The 20,107-nt window shown below is 37.9% G+C and overlaps 1 protein-coding gene across 3 annotated transcripts in view; it reads right to left on the minus strand.

The window, feature by feature from the left end:
• The window catches only part of Nlrc4 (NLR family CARD domain containing 4), a 39,772-nt gene extending 29,759 nt beyond the window's left edge, over positions 1 to 10,013 (minus strand). For 2 of the 3 annotated variants that reach the window (XM_027933349.2, XM_027933346.2), the window contains exons 1-2: positions 9,417 to 9,497; positions 1,454 to 1,571 (exon numbers count right to left, since the gene is read on the minus strand). In XM_027933349.2, the coding sequence (XP_027789150.2) occupies position 1,454 (1 nt within the window). In that variant the 5' untranslated portion in view covers positions 1,455 to 1,571; positions 9,417 to 9,497. Of the gene's footprint in view, positions 1 to 1,453; positions 1,572 to 9,416; positions 9,498 to 9,944 lie in introns of those variants that run through there. The other variant, XM_027933348.2, reaches the window with a different exon arrangement.
• Between the last annotated feature and the right edge of the window lie 10,094 nt (positions 10,014 to 20,107).

Here is a 20,107-nt window from a genome sequence, read left to right on the forward strand (position 1 = left end):
GCTTCTCCTAAAACCCCTAAGTCCTCTCTGGTCTGAAATGCACTCTCGAGCTCTCCAATGCCAGGATCCCATGTCAACTTCCCTTTCTCAACATCGCAGATCTCTACAGCTAACTTCAGCTGGGATGTTGTCCAACCCTGTCTACCAGTCCTATAGAAGAGTCCTGTCCCTTTCCTCTGGAGTCTCACCTGTGCTCTTGGCTCCTGCACCCTCCTTCTGGAATAACCTCTATGACTTTGTCTCATGTGACCTTAATTTTACAGCTGAAGAACATGTAGCTTCAGAAAGTTCTGGAGATTGATGCATGTTCACAAGAGAGCCTTTCGGAGGCCATGTCTTCAACTGTAAAATGAAGACACTGATACTTTCTCAGAGTATGTTAAAGATTAGTTTTATTGAGTAAAGTCATATACATACAAATGTTTTAAAATTTAAAAAGTATACCTTACATACTATACATTATAAATATCCTGCGTATAACTGTAAGATATTCTTATTACTAATTATGGTATATCTCCATCCTATTTAACCTTTGACTATATATGTACATGATATAGTTGCCACTAGCCATGCTATATAACTGTAAGAAACATAGTTTTTGTTAACTGTCATGTAACTAAAATATACTCCTCTTATTTTAATCATGATATATCTCCATAAGTGTGGACCATCATACACTTCTTTAACAAAATAGTTAAATGAAAACAAGCTTGCTTATTCATTCATTCTTCATTTTTTTCAGAATATCTCTTTGTCTAGACCAGCACTTTACAGCAGAACTTTCTGAGATGATGACCATGTTCTCCATTTGCACTGTCTAGTATGGTAGCCATTAGGCACACTAGAAACATGGCTAAGTGACTGTCCAATTGAATTTTGACATAAAATTAAATTTTAACTTAATTTTTTTTTAGAGAGAGAGAGAACTATATTTATTTTTTAGTTTTCGGCGGACACAACATCTTTGTTTTTTGTATGTGGTGCTGAGGATCGAACCCAGGCCGCACGCATGCTAGGCGAGCGCGCTACCGCTTGAGCCACATCCCCAGCCCAAATTTTAACTTAATTAAATTCACAGTCATGTAGCCATATGTGGCTAGTGGCTCCGACATTGGATAGCATACTCTCATCAGAATGGAAAGAGTTAATTTTGAGTACCACTTGGGTCTACACTGTTTCTTCCCAATGATCTTAATGCATGTAGCTCTGCTATCTGGATGGAAGGGTAAGAGTGAATAGGTGATGACAGAGAACCAACAGTCGCTCTTTGTTCTGTCCTGTCTGTGGTTTGACCTTTTATTCACAGGCTGCCATATCCATAAATGAATGTGCCCAAACAACAGAGTTATTGTTCTTAATTTGTTAAGAATTCTACCTCTAACAAGTCAGATGAAGGCATGAATTGATCTCCACAACTATACAACTAGGCAGATGTAATTTGCAATATACTTACTTGTTCTGAATAAAAGTGTTCTACCTTTCTATATCTAGTAGAAGATATTATTTCCAAATGGACCTGTCAAAGATGATTGCAATATTGTCCTCTTCTTTCTGTAAAATTATCCTTCATTCTATAAAACAAAACAGAACCAGAAACAATCACATTGGAGGACTGGAGCAATTATCCAGCTAATGCCCCTCTTCTTAGAGATGAGATAATGATGGTCCAAGCCAAATAAAAACTTGCTCAAAGCCATTGGCTCTTTATGAGAAAAACCTAAGGAGAACCCAGGTGTCTGTACTCTTGACCTAGAGCTCTAGACTGTGTTCAAGTGGGACTCTGCCCTTCTCAAAGTTTCTTCCAGTTGATGCTGGTGAAAGCTAAGAAGGTGACTTGGAATTAAATAGCAAAAGATGGTAGGGGTAAGTGCCAAAAAGGATGGTGCTGAGGGTAAGTTCTCTCCAATTGCTCCAGGTAAGAGTGAAGCATGGGTGAAGCACTGGGTTCGATTCTCAGCACCGCATATAAATAAATAAAATAAAGATTCACTGACAACTAAAAAATAATATTAAAAAAAAAGAGTGACACGCACTAGACTCATCCAGGGAAGAAGTTTTCAGGCAGGAGACAGCACATAATCCAAGTCTTAAAGTATAGTAAGATGAGAACAGGGGGTTTGGCTGGAGGTGGCGGAAGGTAAGAAGGCTTGCATAATAGAGGAAATGAGCGACAATATGAGACAGAGAGTACGAGTGACTGAAGAAACAGAAAGAGGAGGTGTGCTGTGAGGGTACAAAGGAGAAACACCATAGAAAGACTTGTATGCCATGATGAGGCATTTGTATATTGTTCTAGGGGCAATTGGGAGCAACAGCAATACCAGAAGCATGTTCAAAGTGATATTTTAAGATAATAAACATAATTCTACTTCTTGGTGTAGTCCTGGCCTTTCATCTTTCCAAAAAGTGTAGAAATCGACTCCCTTTCTCTTTCTTGCCCCTTATACATTTTAAAATGTGTGCTGAAAAGCAGAGACCCAGACGCCTAGTGCTTTGGCCTATCGTTGCTCTCCCCATGTCCCTCCCTGAGCCAAATAAGTCAGATCACCATCTGCGCCCACCACCACTGCTGTCTATTCACACATACACACCCCGCTGCTTTAGGATGAAGACAAAGATCCTGAATTAGAAACAGCATTATTTTCCCTAACATTTACTATGAAAAATTTCAAACATAACATGAAATTTCAAAAAGCTACACAAAAGTATTTCATAACCACCACATATATCCTACAATTAATATTTGGCTATGGTTACTTTATCATATACCAATCTAATTATCCATCCCTCTATCTATTAATCAATCCTTTTTGCTTATTTTTGTTTATTCAACATAAGTTATAGACATCAATACATTCTTTATTTATTTTTTGTACTGGGGATTAAATCCAGGGGTGCTTTACCACTGAGATATATCCCAGCCCTTTTTATTTTTTAATTTTTGATACAGGGTCTCACTAAGTTGCCAAGGCTGGCCTCAAACTTGAGATCCTCCTGCCTCAGCCTCCTGGGTACCTAGCATGACACCACACCCAGCTTCGACATGAATACATTCTACATCTGTATCATTAAATAGAATTCAATACTTTTTTTTTTTAGAAAAAATATATACATTGAAGGCCTGAGGATGTAGCTTGCAGATCTTAACTGTACTCTTTAATGAGTTTTGAAAGGCTTACACTTCAAAAACCTGTCATGAGATAGAACACTGCCTTCTCCTTAAAAAGTATGTTAAACGCCTTCCCAAATTCCATCTCTACCACATCTTCAGAGGCAATCATTATTCTGATTTTTTTCATCATAAATTAGTCTAATCTCTTTTATAAATTCATATAAATTGAATAAAGACTCCCAAAATTATGACATCATGAAAGATGGAATATAGAAAACATGGTTTGATGTGCATCCTCTTACATCTTCTCAAGAGCCAAATATTTTCATTTTCATGAACTTCAGTGTCATGGTTTAGATATGAGGTGTCTCCAAAAGCTCCCGTGCTAGATAATGTGAGAGTCGTAACCTAATCAGTAGATTAATCTGCTGACAGTGATGAACGGGACAGTAACTATAAACAGGTAGGGTATGGCGAGAGGAGGTAGGTCACTAGAGGTGTGTCTTTGGGTTTTATATTTTGTCCCTGGTGAACAGAGCTCTCTCTGCCTCCAAGTTGCCATGTGCTGAGCTGCTTTCCTCTGCCACATCCTTCTGCCATCCTCAGGCCCAGAGCTGTGGCTCATATTTTCAGAACTGAACCTCTGAAATATGAGTCCAAATAAGCTTTTTCTCCTTTATATTGTTCTTGTCAGGTCTGTTGGTCACAGTGATGCAAAGCCGACTAAAACATCCAGCTTATTAATTTTTGCTTTTTTTAATTCATGATTTTTGTGTCATATTTACAAAATCATTGTTATTTAAGCCCCAAAGGTTTTTCACCCAAGTTTTTTTAGGGATCTTATGATTTTAGCTTTTACACTGGATATCATGATTCACTTACACTTAAGATTGTTGATTCATTTTGAGAAAATTTTTGTTTATGGTGTGAGATAAAAGGTTGAGGTTCCTTGGGCAAGGGGCTGTATCTCTGTTGTAGACTGCTTGCCTAGCATTACAAGGCCCTGGGTTATATCCTTAGCACTGGAAAAAAATTAAATTTTCTTGATTACTGTGTCCTCATAAGTGTTAAAATCAGGTAGTATGTGCTAGGAACAGTGGCACACACCTGCAAGCCCAGCAGCTTTGGAGGCTGAAGCAGGAAGATCATAAATTTGCAGCCAGCCCCAGCAAATTATCCAGACCCTGTCTCAATGTTTTAAAAAAAGGTCTGGGGATGTATCTCAGTGGTAAAGCACTCCTGGTTCAATCCTCAGTACCTGGACTATTCCCTGAAGACCTTAAAAGAGCGTACTACAGGGATACTGCTACATCGATGTTCATAGCAGCACAATTCACAATTGCTAGACTGTGGAACCAACCCAGATGCCCTTCAATAGATGAATGGATAAAAAAAAATGTGGCATTTATACACCATGGAGTATTACGCAGCACTAAAAAATGACAAAATCATAGAATTTGCAGGGAAATGGATGGCACTAGAGCAGATTATGCTTAGTGAAGCTAGCCAATCCCTAAAAAACAAATACCAAATGTCTTCTTTGATATAATGAGAGCAACTAAGAACAGAGCAGGGAGGAAGAGCAGGAAGAAAAGATTAACATTAAACAGATACATGAGGTGGGAGGGAAAGGGAGAGAAAAGGGAAATTGCATGGTAATGGAGGGAGACCCTCATTGTTATACAAAATTACATATAAGAGGTTGTGAGGGGAATGGGAAAATAAACAAGGAGAGAAATGAATTACAGTGGATGGGGTAGAGAGAGAAGATGGGAGGGGAGGGAGGGGGGATGGTAGAGGATAGGAAAGGTAGCAGAATACAACAGTTACTAATAGGGCATTATGTAAAAATGTGGATGTGTAACCGATGTGATTCTGCAATCTGTATTTGGGGTAAAATTGGGAGTTCATAACCAACTTGAATCTAATGTATGAAATATGATATGTCAAGAGCTTTATCATGTTTTGAACAACCAATAAAAAAAAAAAATCCTCAGTACCCCTCAGCCCTCACAAAATCAGGTAGTATAATAAATCCTACAATTTTGTTCTCCTTTGAAATCATTTATATTCCCATACAAATGTTAAAATCATTTTTACTGATTTTTTACTGATTTCTATTTTGTTTTTGTAAATTGAGATGGGGTCTTGCCTTCTTGCCCAGGCTGGCCTGAAATTCACAATCCTGTTTCAGCTTCCTGAGTAACTGGGTTTACAGATGTGCTTTGCACACAGCTGATTTCTATATATTTTTTTAAAAAGTGTTTTTTTTTTTGGTTGTCGATGGATCCTTATTTTATTTATTTATATGTGGTGCTGAGACTTGAATCCAGTGCCTCACACATGCTAGGCAAATGCTCTACCACTGAGCCACAATCCTAGCCCTGATTTTCTATATTTTTTTAATATTTAATTTTTAAAATATTTTTTAGTTGTCAATGGATCTTTATTTATTTATATGTGGTGCTGAGAATCGAACCCTGTGCTTCACACATGCCAGGCAAGTGCTCTACAACTGAGCCACATCCCCAGCCCCAATATTTATTTTTTAGTTGCAGTTGGACACAATACTTTTATTTTATTTATTTTTATGTGGTGCTGAGGATCAAACCCAGGTCCTCGAATGTACTAGGCGAGTGCTCAACCCCCGAGCCACAATTCCAGTCCCCTGATTTCTATCTTTAAGACACATTTTTAATTTTTATTCTTGGCACTGAAGTTTTTTGAACCCACGTGTGCTTTACCATTGAGCTACAACCCAGCCCTTTTTATTTTTTATTCGAGACAGGGCAATTTACTAATTTGCTGAGGATGAATTTGCGATTCTCTTGCCTCAGCCTCCTAAGCCACCTCACCAGGATACAAGACACTTTTTTGACCTCTGGCTTTCGGTCTGGCATGTAAAGAGGTAGAAATGTTACTTCAGTTTATTAAGTTAAAGCTGAATAAAGGAAAATCAACAACTGCAGGAACTGGAGAGTTGTTAATAGGAATAGTGTTTCAGTTTTGCAAGATAAATAAAATCTAGAACCACATCTGTAATCCCAGAGAGGCTGAGGCAGGAGGATTGAGAGTTCAAAACCAGCCTCAGCAACTTAGCCAGGCCCTATGCCATTTAGTGAGAGACTGTCTCAAAATAAAAAATAAAAAGGGCTGGGGATGTGGCTCAGTGGTTAAGCATCCCTGGATTCAATTCCTGCTACCAAACAAACGAACAAACAAACACAAAGATTCTACAACGTGAATACAATACTATGGAACTATACACTGAAAAATGGTGAAGATGATAAATTTTATGTTACATACGTCTTTCCACAATAAAAATTCTTCATAAATGTAAAAATGAAAAAATTCAATGCATGAATTTCTATCCATTATTAACATTCACTTCATTGCATAATTGTTTTTGAAAATAATGTTGTTATGTAAAGGATGGGGTATTCAAAATTATTTTTTCAAATGTCAAAAAAACTAAGTGCATTCTGCTAAGATACAAATAATTATGTTTTTAGGGCCAGACTTTCTTTTACTGGACAAACAAATGAGGTTAAAATACACTTTGCATTTTAGGTGGCTAGTGGATGGGGACCAAAATTTGCTTTCCTCTGAACCAAAAAACCTGGGCCCTAAGACCTCTGTTTGAGGAGTCAGAGGATTTCAGAGCTGAGAGCATCAGGAGAGTCTGTTGGAGGAAGAAAGTGTGTCTTCCAGGGCAGTTTTCCAGTGATCCGCTCATGATAATGGGTCATGATAATAAATTAAGTGGGTCACAAACACTTAAATATCTTCAAAGTATTCCATATTTATAAAAAATAATTTTCTTTTTTCCATTTCTATATTTGTGTATATTTATGCTACATATTTTCAAAACTATTTTATTTAATATTTCTATTTTTGTATTATTTTCTATTTCTATTCCATGTTTTAAAAAAAATATATGGATTAAGCTCAGCGCAGTGGTGCACCCCTGTAATCCTAGTGGCTTGGGAGGCTGAAACAGAAGGATTACAAGCTCAAAGCTAGCCTCAGCAACAGGCGAGGTGCTAGACAAGTCCGTGATACCCTGTCTCTAAAATACAAAATAGGGCTGAGGATGTGGCTCAGTGGGTGAGTGCCCCTGAGTTCAATCCCTGGTACCCCCCCACCCAAATATGGACTAGAACTAAAATGATAAGAAACACTGTATTTTCCCATGAAAATTTTATTTCAATGATTTATGTATCCTGGCACTAGGTGGTAATATAGATGTCTTTCTTGTGAGTCAAAGTCAATGAATGTTTGAAGGTCAGTTTTCCAGGGAGCTCCCTCAGAGGGATGTTTAATTCTACCTGGGTGAGGTGACTTTTTTTTTGGAAGTAGTTAAGAGTTCAGGTTTCTTAGGTCCTCATGAAGTACACTTCCAGCAGTAACATTTATTACTTGTGAATATTTAGTCACAATCAAGTGAAGTGACTTTTGAGCTGTACTTGAGGGAAACCAAAGTCTACCAGGCAGTAGTGTAGAAAGGCCATTTCCAGGCAGAGAAAGCAGCATAGGGAAGAGCTGTGGGGGACAGGGGTTGGGCAGCTTGGGGATATAAGCAAAGGCCTCTTCTAGTGCCAGCGTAGGGTCCAAATTCCAGCTGTCTTACTAACAAGCTGAGAGTCCCAGATCAAAGGGTAGGGACTAGCACACAGAAAAAACTTGATAAGTAGCAACTACTGTTAATTCTTCCTTCCTTTTCTACCTCCCCCAAAAGGGGTGGACCTGGGAGGAGTCAGACCTCTACAGATTGGGTCAGAGTTTAAGTGAGAACAGAAAAAAGAGGAAGAAGATGAGAAAGAAGCCAAGTTCCCTCTATTCACAAGTAAACAAAATCAATTAATCCCAGAGTTGGTCATCCAGTCATTTGTCAGCTGAAAGAATTGAAATTGCTGCAGGGATCATCGGGAAAGAATCTCAGCTGATTTTGAAGATGCTAAAAAATGCATCTTCATTTGGATACTGGAAGTAGTCTTCCTAGTCACAGAAAATCTGTGGCCAGAATGGGGAACCAAGTCAGAGTCAATTAATGCTCCGGAGAATAAAGTCAATTCAATAAAATTAATTTGAAGAAAACCAATGAAATCCAGCAGGCCAGGTTAACCATCCCTAAAGGTTTCCCTGCTCCTGTAGTCAATTCTGAGTTACGCTTTTGGTTGAAGAACAGTACCGGGACCAGTTTGCATCCCTAGACCTTGGCTCTGGCTCTGCTACTCCTCTCCTCCCAGAATTCTGTCCAGTGAAAAACTGAATTGGGTGGGGAAAGTCCTTTTCCTGTAGTTGTATCTTGGAAACTAATGTTTTGAACAAATTCTAAAAATAGGTATTTTCTTCCACATGGTATAACACAAGCTCCTCAGAGAACTAAAGTTCCTCAGGACTCATGACCCATGTCTTTTGGAGTCATTCCCACAATTCATGGATGAAATGAGGGAAAGAGGAAGCACATGGAAATGGAAAATGCATTTTGACTTTGGTATTGTGAGCCTGAATTCAAATCCTCGCCCTGCAGCTTGTGAGATGGGCACTCCAGAGTGTTAGTTGGCCTTTCTTGGTCTTGCTTTCTTTACTGAAATACTGACATGTGTATTACCCACCTCCTAGGACTTGTGTGGAGATTAAACATGGTAGTAGTTGGGGTAGAGATGGACAGTGTGTGTTATCTGTCTTCCTTTCTAGTAAAAGTCTCTAGAATGTTCTTATATCTTTAGACTCTAGCAATGTCACTTATTACTGTTAATGTTATATTTTGGACTGAATTATCCATTCCCTTCCAAGTCCAAATGCTGAAGCTCTAAATGTGACTGTATTTGAAGATAGGGGTTTTAAAGAATGAAGTTAAAATGAAGCTATTCAGATGAGCCTAATCCAGTCTAACTGGTATCCTTTTAAGAAGAGAAAATTTGGATACACAAAGGGGGTTCCCAGGGATGTGCTGATCTGTGATTCTAATGATAATCTCAGCAACAAGACTGGGTTTCCTTTCTGTAATGCCAAAATATGTTTTCAAGGTCTCCCTCACTTTGTCCCAAAGTTAACACAAATGTACCTCCCAGACTCCAATGTACTTTTAAACATCAACTCAGAGAAAACCAGTGAAAACCCAGCAGACCAAGTTAACCACCCCTAAAGTTTTCCCTGCAGGCAAATCCAACCAATCATGCAAAATCACATTTCTTTGGAGGAAAACCTAACAGACACGAGCTTTAAATGAATATAAACCAAAACTTTAATATTTAGCACTGAAACATACTTAAAATCCCATTCCCTCTCCCTTCGGTACCTGGCTGAATAATCCAGTTGCCCTTCTGTGGGTGGACCAAAAGCCATTTTAGAATGAAGTTTCTTTTTAACTACTTCCCATTTCATAGCAGAGCCTGGGTTTCCTCCAGATCAGACACCTTCCTGTTTTGTGAGAGGCGAGTATACAAAAAGGGGAAATGCTGAACAGCTCTTTTACTTTTTGTCAAAGCATAGTTAAGAGTGGTTGGGACACACGGACTTCAAGTTCAGAAAGGACAGATGAGTATCAGTAGAAGTAACAGGGAAGAGGTGAAATTTGAGACTTGAAGACACAAAAACTAGAAATTCACTCATCTGTTTTCTGTTTATTCACAACATAATGATCCTATTGTTTTTTATTTATCTATTCTATATCTTAAAATGAGACCCTGTGCTTTGGACATTAGATATGTATTTTTTATGATCAACAGAAAGAGAGAGAAGGAGGGAGGGAGAGAGAGGAATGGAATGTATTGATTTGGTTGAAAGCATATCACTTCAACAGTCAAGGTCATGCTCACCTCCTTACCTTGAATCACAGAAGACGTCCAGCAAATGAGTGTTCTCTGTCACCAGGATTCTGGGCAAGGTTAGCACAGGCACATGGATTACCAGTACCAATTCACACCCCCGATGATGTGTGGGGACACTCTTCTGCACTTGAACAGCCAGGGGCTCACACTGGCACACACATTCAAAATTTGTGGTCAGAGACTCCAGGAAGCCAGCTTATAGCTTATACTCAGCTCCGGGAATGGAGAAATCTCTCAATCTCTCTGCCCTTGTGAATGACATTCTTGCATACTCTTTCCTCTTTGCACAAACTAACAGAGACTTTTTTTTCATGTCATGTAACTTCTTGTTTCAAAATGAGCACTCTGAGATTCACCTTTCTGATGCAGAGGGATATGTGAGTTTTCCCCAAAGTGAATTTCTACATTCTATATTTTTTAGGGAAGTATGTTTCCCACAACTGTGAGATGGGCTTCTTGGAAGTAAGATCTGGGCCTGTACTATCAGGTGGACTTTTCAATTTTAATGAAACCTTTATGTAAATGTACATTCAAGGAAAAACCCTGCAAAGATAGGCATCAGAATAGTAATGGAATGGTATTTACCTCTGGGAAGAAAAATTATGGGGAATTTTAAGTTGTCTTATTTTGCTTCTCTGTATATTTTAATTTCCTGTACCAAATACCCATTACTTTTGTAATAACACATGACATAGGATAAAAAGGAAAAATGTAGAAATATGGTTGTAGTGGGCTGAATAATGATCATTTGAAGATATCATGTGCTAATCCCTGGCACCTGTGAAGGTCATACCTTTTCACATGAGATTAGGTTACAGATCTAAAAGTGGGTGTGAAGTTTTTGGATATTCAGGTGGGTCCTTGTAAGAGAGAAGCAGAGGGACATTTGAAACAGAAGAGGGAAGGCAGTGTCACCATGAAGTCAGAGACTGGAGTTATACGGTCATACACCAAGAATACTGATAGTCTCCTAATGCTGGAAAAGGAAAAAAAAAAAGAGTGGTGGGGGAGATTCTCCCCAAGAGCCTCCAGTGGGAGTACGGTTCTGCTGACATCTTGATTTTAGCCCTACGATACTGAGTTTTTTACAATATATTTTTAGTTGTTGATAGACCTTTATTTATTCATATGTGGTGTTGAGAATCAAACCCACTGCCTCACACATGCTTGGCAACAGCTCTACCACTGAGCTACAACTCCAGACCCTAAAATACTGATTTTTGGTGGTCATTTATTATGGCAGCCACAGGAGACTGGTGCAGTAGTATATCATGGTAAAATAAATAAATTTATGCCCATTTTCATAAGCATGTATCATTTATTTTTATTGTCAAGCAATATTACATTAATATGTAATTTTATTTATCTACTCATTAGCTAATTAACTTTGAGATTATTTCCCCCTTTTGGCTATTATGAATATGCTGCTATGAACATTAGGGTATGAGTTTCTGCACGGGCATGTTTTCATTTCTCATGGTTATATACCCAGAAGTGGAATTGCTAGTTCATATGGCACATTTGAGAAACTTCCAACTGCCAGACTGTTTTCCAAAGTAGCAGCACCACTTGACATTATAGAATAGTGTATAAGGGCTCTAGTTTCTCCACTCCTTGCCAACTGGTTATTGTAATTATTATTATTTTCCAGTACTAAGGATTGAATCCAGAAGCACTCTACCACTGAGCTACATCCCCACCCTTTTTTTATTTTGAGACAGAGTCTCACTAAGTTATCGAGGCTGGCCTTGAACTTAAAATCCTCCTGCCTTAGCCTCCTGAGTGGCTGGGAATTCAGGTGTAAACCACAGAACTCAGCCTTGTCTTTTTATACTACAGCCATTCTAAAGGATAAGTAGTATCTCACTGTGGTTTTACAATCATTTATTCTTGCCTTTATTTACTTCTTTAAAGAACAAACAGGGGCTGGGTGTGGTAGTGCATACCTGTAATCTCAGGGACTCAGGAGGCTGAACCAGGAGGATCGGAAGTTTAAGGCCAGCCTCAGCAATTGAGTAAGATCCTAAACAATGTAGTGAAACCCTGTCTCAAAATAAAACAATAAAAAGGGCTGGGGATGTAGCTCAGTGGGAAAGCACCCTTGGGTTAAATCTCCAGTATTAAAACCAAAAAACAAAGCAAAAAGACAAAAAAAAAAAAAAAAAAACAGGTGACCAAATAAATACCATAATGACATATTTGTGATAAATACTCAGAAATAACCAGGGTAGAGATGAACATGGTAGTAAAGGAAGTTAGAAAGGTGACATTTAAGCTAAGGTCTTAAGGGTGGATGGAACCAGGCCTGAAAGTGCCAAGGAAGAACTTTCCAGTCAGAGAAAAGCAAGCATAGAGGCCTTGACACGAGAAAGAACTTGGCAAATTCTAAGAACAGAATAAAGGCCAGGGTAGTTGATTACAGTGGGATGAGATGGCATGACATGAGGCTGAGAGGTTGGCAGGAGATGGGTAGGAGTTTGTATTTAAACCCAAATACAATGGGAAGCTGTTAAAAGTTCTACAGTGAGAAAGTGGCATGATGGTGTTCATATTTTAAAAGATCACTTTAGCTGCTGCACTGCAAAACCAGTTAAGCAGTGATTCCATTTGTCTAAGTGAGGTAGTAGTGGCTTTTTCTTTCCACATTTTTTATTGGTGCGTTATAGTTGTGCATAATGGTGGGAGTTGTTGTTACATATTCCTACATGCACACAATGTAACAACAACATAATTTGACCATATCTCTCTCCAGTAGTAGTGACATGAATCAGAATAGTAGCAATGAAAAGAAGTGCTTTGAAGTTCTGTTTGAGAGTTAAAAACAAACAAGACTTGATGGCCCTTGAGGGGTTAGTGAAAGGGAGAAGTCAACAATGACTTTTAATAAGTTTCTGGCCTTAGTGGCAGGAATAATGAGGGTGCCCTTTACCAAAATAAAGAACCAACCAGTTAATGATGATTTAGGAGAGACAGGCATGGTGGCAGGCACCTGAAGAGTTGGGAAGCAGAAGTGGGAGGATCACTTGAGCTCTGGAGTTTAAAGGCCAGCCTGGGCAACACAGGCAGATCCCATCTTTAAAAAAGAGGAATGCTCTTCCTTGTGTACTGACTGCATAATCTGCTGAATAAATCCTAGGAATTTTCAGTTTGGCTAGTTTTCCTTGAGTTAGTATCTTTTATAGGTACATCCATCTGGAGCTGGGGTTGTGGCTCAGCAATACAGCGTTTGCTTAACACGTGTACGAGGCCCTGGGTTCGATCCTCAGCACCACATAAAAATAAATAAATAAGGGGCTGGAGATGTGGCTCAAGCAGTAGCGCGCTCGCCTGGCATGTGTGCAGCCCAGGTTTGATCCTCAGCACCACATACAAACAAAGATGTTGTATCCGCTGAAAACTAAAAAAATAAATAAATAAATAAAATAAAATAAAATAAAGGTATTGTGTCCAACTACAACTAAAAAATAAATATTAAAAAAATAAGTACATCCATCTTATTTCTGGGTGTTTCAAGTGTTTAACATGGTATAATTTAATTGAAATCAATGAAATGAAAGTTGAAACTATAAAATATGAATCACCTATCAAATTGCATGTTGATAAAATGTGTATTCAGCTGGTCGCAGTGGTGCACACCTGTAATCCCAGTGTCTCAGGAGACTGAGGCAGGAGGATTGTAACTTCAAAGCCAGCCTCAGAAATTTTAGCATGGCCCTAAGCAACTCAGTGCAACCCTGTCTCTAAATAAAATAGAAAAAAGGGCTGGGGATGTGGCTCAGTTGTTGAGTGCCCCTGAGTTCAATCCCCAGTACCCCTTCCCCACAAAAGGAATTTGTATTCAGTATCAATAATTGAGAATGGGGGAATTGGGGCTGTAGCTCAGTGGTAAAGTGCTTGCCTCACATGTGTGAGGCACTGGGTTCGATCCTCAGCACCACATAAAAATATATAAAGATACTGTATGTTCATCTACAATTAAAAAAAGTTAAAAAAAAATTGAGTATGGGAACAGAAATGAAATACACCTATATTCAGCAAATATAGGTATAACTTGTTGTGAACACTTGGAGGACAAGTAAGCAATGTGTATTTAAAAATCATAGACATTTTCACCCTCTTGGAGCTCAGGAATTCCTTTTAAAAATTTTTATCCTAAGGAAATATACGTGAATACAAACAAAGGTAAAATAATAATGTTGTTCATTGTGGTACTATTTATAACTACAAAAACTGGAAAGAAATCTAATATCTAAAGAGTCATTTTTTATACCTTTATTTTATTTATTTATTTTATTATTATTTTTTAAAATATTTATTTTTTAGTTATAGGTGGACACAATATCTTTATTTTATTTGTATGTGGTGCTGAGGATCTAATTCAGTGCCTCACGCATGGTAGGCGAGCACTCTACCTCTGAGCCACAGCCCCAACCAACCAAAAGTTATTTTTTAAAAAAATTTTTTTGTAGTTGTAGATGGACAGAATGCCTTTATTTTATTTGTTTATTTTTATGTGGTGCTGAGGACCAAACCAGTGCCTCACACATGCTAGGCAAGCATTCTGCTGCTGAGCTATAGCCCCAGCCCTCAAGAGACACTTTTTTTTTTTTTAAAGACAGAGAGAGAGAGAGAGAGAGAGAGAGAGAGAGAGAGAGAGAGAGAAAGAGAGAATTTTTTAATATTTATTTTTTAGTTTTTGGCGGACACAATCTTTGTTTGTATGTGGTGCCGAGGATCAAACCCGGGCCGCACGCATGCCAGGCGAGGGCGCTACCGCTTGAGCCACATCCCCAGCCCCCTCAAGAGTCATTTTTAATAAAGCATTCTATAGCTGTGAAATGAAACAAAGACAACATTAAAAATCCTGAAAAGAAGCTAGTCACAGTGCACACACCTGTAATCCCAGCAACTTGGGAGGCAGAGGTAGGAGGATTGTAAATTCAAACCTAGCCTCAGCAACTTACCGAGGCCCTAAGCAACTCAGTGAGACCCTGTCTCTAAAAAAAAAAAAAAAAAAAAAAATTATATATATATATATATTTATTTATTTATAAAGGCTAGGGACATGGCTCAGTGATTAAACACCACTGGGTTCAATCCCTGTTACCAAAAAAAAAAAAAAAAACCCAGAAAAATAAACAAGTGGAGTGTGCACCCCTGTAAAACCCAGTTACCCTGGAAGCTGAGGCAAGAGGATCACAAGTTGGAGGCCAGCCTGGGCAGCTTAGCCATACCTGACTCAAAATAAAAATAAAAGCTGGGGGCTGGGGTTGTGGCTTGGTGGTAGAGCACTTGCCTAGCATGTGTGAGACCCTGCATTTGATTCTAGCACCACATAAATAAATAAATAAATAATAAATAAATAAATGTATTGTGCCATTTACAACTAAAAAAAGAAGAAAAAAAAAGCTGGGCATGATGGTATATGCCTGTAATTCCAGCAGCTCATGAGGATGAGGCAGGAGGATCAGGAGTTCAAAGCCAGTCTCAGCAACTCAGCAAGGCACTTAGCAACTCAGCAAGAACCTATCTCTAATTTAAAAAAATAAAATTATATATATAATATATTTTATATATTATATAATATAAAATATAATATAAATATATATACACACACATATATATATGGACTGAGGATGTGACTCAGTGGTTAAGCACCCCTGAGTTCAATCCCCAGTACCAAAAAAAAAAAAAAAGAAAAGAAAGAAAGAAAGCGAGAAATAAAAAGGGATGGAGATGTATCTCAGTGGTAAAGTATTTGCTCAGCATGTGCAAGGCCCTGGGTTTGATCCCCAATATGAAAGAAAGAAGGAAGACAAACAGACATATTGGTGACACTGAAAACACAAATGTTATAAGTCAGTATGCTTGGAAGAATATACTTATACATAAAATGCCTAGAAAAAGGATTATAAGGATTCTACCAAGATGTTAACAGTAGATACTCCTGTGGGCAATATAATAGGATAATTTTTCTCTTCTATTTTCTCCAATAAGTATGTATTACTTTTGAGATAAGAAAAAAGTTATAAGCATAAAAATGAAACAAGCTATGTATTTCCCACATAGGTTTGAAGTAGTTTCAATTACTATCATAGACAAAGTTGCTTAGCCTGAAGAAACTAGCCTTCTTAAACAATGTTTACAACAGGAAAGTGAGATTAACAAATTAAATAGAGCATTTGTACCACTCCTCGAAAGTCAACAAACTCATTTATTTAGAGAACCAAAAGAGGACAGAATTCCTGAAACAAGATTCCAGAAACAGGAATCGTGGTCAGTATTCTGCTTTGAGTCATATAGAACCAAATAAACAAAAACAACAAAAACTCAAAGGAAAAACCTGAATCATCAAAGCAGGATAAGAAAGTCTGGTGTATAACAAAAAAACAATGAGCTTCATGGTATTGGGTTTAGGATTCAGAAGTCAGTGCATTTAGATTTATAATTGCTTTTTTTTCTGTCCCCTGTTCTTTAATTGCAAGATGGGGGAAATAACAATACCTACTTCATGAGGCTGTTGTAAAAATTTAAAAAAAATTAATGTAAACCGACTGCCATAATGCCTGGCCATAGTAAGGGCCATCGAAGTGTTAGCTACTAAGCATTACATACATGTTCCCTATTACTGTTATATATCTAACTGGAGCGTCAAAAGGAAGGGAGAGAGAACAGAATAGGAGTAATATTCAAAGAGATAACTAAGACTTTCAAAAACTGAAGAAAGATAACAACCTTGAGGTTCAGGTTACCCAATAAATTCTAAACAGTATAAACAAAAAGAAATCCACATTACTCATTTCAGAAATCCACATTACTCATTTCAGTATGCATATTTTGCACACAAAAAGGCAAGGACATATTAGAAAGCAACTAAAGAAAACAGAGAAATCACCTTTATAGCTAGGCACAATGGTACACAAATGTAATCCCAGTGATTCTGGAAGCTGAGGCAGGAGGATGACAAGTTCCAGTCTAGCCTCAACCATTCAGCGAGACCCTGACTCAAATAAACTAAAAAGGGGCTGGGGATGTGGTTCAATGGTTAAGCACCACTGAGTTCAATACCTAGTACCCAAAATAGAAAAGAAATCATCTTAAAAGACATGAACAAGTTAATTTCTTTCTTTTTTTTTCTTGGTACTGGGGATTGAACTCAGGGGTACTCAACCATTGAGCCATATCCCCCTTGCTGTTGCTGAGGCTGGCTTTGAACTCACGATCCTTCTGCCTCAGCCTCCTGAACCTCTGGGATTACAGGCCTGCGCCACCGCACTGGTATTAATTTCTTAGTAGCGACCAGAAAACAAGACAGTTGCATATCTTCAAAGTGCTGAGAAAAAAATAACTCTTGATCCATAATGATACTCCCAGCACAAATATCTTTTTAAAACAGTAGCAAAATAAAGCCATTTGTAGATAAAACTGAGACATTTTTTTTCGCCAAGATGCCCACCCTAAATTAAACCCTTAAGGATTTATTTTAGGTAGAAGAAAGTGGAAACTTATAGATGAAAAAATAAATAAAATCTAAAATTGCTTTGAAAAAATATAATATTGACTTTACAAAATATAATGCCATTTTTAGTGGGATAAGAAAGAACCATGACCCAGAACTAAAATACATGACAAAAAAATGTAAGTCATCTAGGGACTTGCCAAAGTTAATGTTCAAGGGTTCTTGTATTGTCTGGGACTGGGTAAAAACACTATTAACTTTAGATTGTGATAAGTTAAATACGCATGTTAAAAGTTCACTGTATGTAGCTGGTAAGAAAACAGAAACAGAGGGTATAATTTCTAAACTAGCAAGAGGAAAAAATAAAATGGCAGACAATAACCAATGAAAAGAAAGAATAAAATAAAACAAAATTAAATTTAAAAGGCAAAACAAATAGAATGGACAACATCATATGAAAAAGTAAATGTACCAGTGACTACAAAGAGTGTCAACCTAGGGCTGGAGTTGTGGCTCACTGGTGGAGCCCTCGCCTAGCACACATGAGGCACTGGGTTCGATCCTCAGCACCACGTAAAAATAAAATAAAGGTATAAAATAAAAAAGAAAAAAAAGAAACTGACTTTAAAAAAGAGTGTCAACTCATAGTCAATTTAAGAGGTTAGTTTCTTTTTTAAGACTAATATTGTTACACTAGAAAAAAATAAGACACCCTGTTTACAAAAAGACATGTAGGCCAGGCATAGTGGCACACATAACTGTGACTTGGGAGGCTCAGGCACAAAGATCAAAAGTTCAAGGCCAGCCTCAACAACTTAGCAAGACCCTAAGAAATTTGTTGAGATCCTGTTTTAAAATTAAAAATGAAAAGAGGTCTAGGGTTGTAGCTCATGGTAGCACACCTGCCCAGCATGTGTGAGGCACTGGGTTCAATCCTCAGCACCACATAACAATAAATAAATAAAGGTATATAAAAAAAGAACACTAATTTTAAAAAAATGAAAAGGGTTGGGGCTGTAGCTCAGGGGTAAAAACCTTTGGGATCAACCCACACTGCCATAAAAAAAAAAGACATCTAGATTGCAAGAATACAGAAAAATTAAAATGAAAAGATGGGAAGATGGGGAAGATGACCTCCTTTTCCAGATTTCCTATTTTAAATTGCAACTCATCCTATTTCCTTTTCTGGCCAATTCTTCTTGGATTGCTTCTCAGCATACTTTACCTGGGTTATCTCATCCATACTCATTAAAGTAATTAAAACCATACACTGTTGACTACCATGCTCTATCTCCACTTCAGAATTCTACCCACAGCACTGGATCCTTATGAGCTAAAGAATAAGTCATCATAAAATACTTATGATGCTCATAACTCTCCTCTGTCACCAGTCCAGCTCCTCTTCTTCTTTTTCCACTCTTACTAACACTTATAAGCACTTAACCAAAAAGCATGAATTTATCCTAAGTTCCTTCCTATTCTGTTTTTCATTTGCAATCTCTTGTAATTGATGACAAAATCCTGTAGATGATGATGATAATATGATAATTAATATTTTTGTATTGAGGATTGAACCCAGAGGTACTTTACCACTGAGCTACTTCCCTAGCCCTTGTAATTTTTCATTATGATACAAGATCTCACTAAGTTGCTGAGGCTCTTCTCAAACTTGAGATCCTGCTGCCTCAGTCTCCTGAGTAGCTGGGATCACAGGCACGTACCACCAAGCCCAATCCTTTAGATTCTTAAACTTAAAGTCTCTTATATAAAATTTCTCTTTCCTTCCCAGAGCTGAAACCCCAAATCCAAGAATTACTTAGTATGGCTAAAAGGCTTCATACAAGTCTCTGCTCTCCAAGTCAAAATACTCCCAGTGTGGATATTTTAAGAATTCTAAAAGGTATATCTGACTATATCACTCTCATGCTCTAAATCTTGTAATGGGTCCATCATTTCCAGAAAAAAAAATCTAGCACACAAGTTATTTCATTATCTCCTTTATACCTGTCTATCAAATCTCATCTGCAGTCATTCTTTCCCATGAAACCTAAATTCCGAAGGATAGAATGACTTCCATTTGCCCGAGTTCAGTAAATTGTTTCTGGAATGCTGTGATCCAGGCTGCCAACCTCCCACACGTCTTCACTAGCAATTTTTTGTTCATATTTTAAGTTGTTACCTCTTGTGAGAACACATTCGCGAAATATCATCTAGCCCTTTAATGGGCTTGGCGCGGTGGCGCATGCCTGCAATCCCAGCAACCTGGGAGGCTGAGGCAGGAGGATGGTGAATTTAAAGCCAGCCTCAGCAATTTAAAGAGGTCCTAAGCAACTTAATAAGACCATGCCTCAAAGTTAAAAAAAAAAAAAGCTGGGAATATGGCTCAGTGTTTAAACCCGCTGGATTCAATCCCCAGTACCTAACAAAAACATGATAATGGACGTAACTGTCCATTACTCTATTTTTGACCATTGTGTATTTCTCTAAGCCTGTTTTATAATAGATCCCAATAGATCTTCCAATTGGAAGCCACGTTTATGCAGTTTGGATTTAAACATAATTTTATTTATTTCAACATTTTAAAAATGTAGGTGTGTTTGAAAACTTTGGTAAGTTTAATGAAAAGAGCACTCTCAAGACGCCAAGAAGTTAGGTATCTTCCTAACTCTATCACTACCTTTCCTTTCCTAGTCTCAGTTG

This window comes from Marmota flaviventris, chromosome 14 (assembly GCF_047511675.1).
Source record: "Marmota flaviventris isolate mMarFla1 chromosome 14, mMarFla1.hap1, whole genome shotgun sequence".
NCBI lineage: Eukaryota > Metazoa > Chordata > Mammalia > Rodentia > Sciuridae > Marmota > Marmota flaviventris.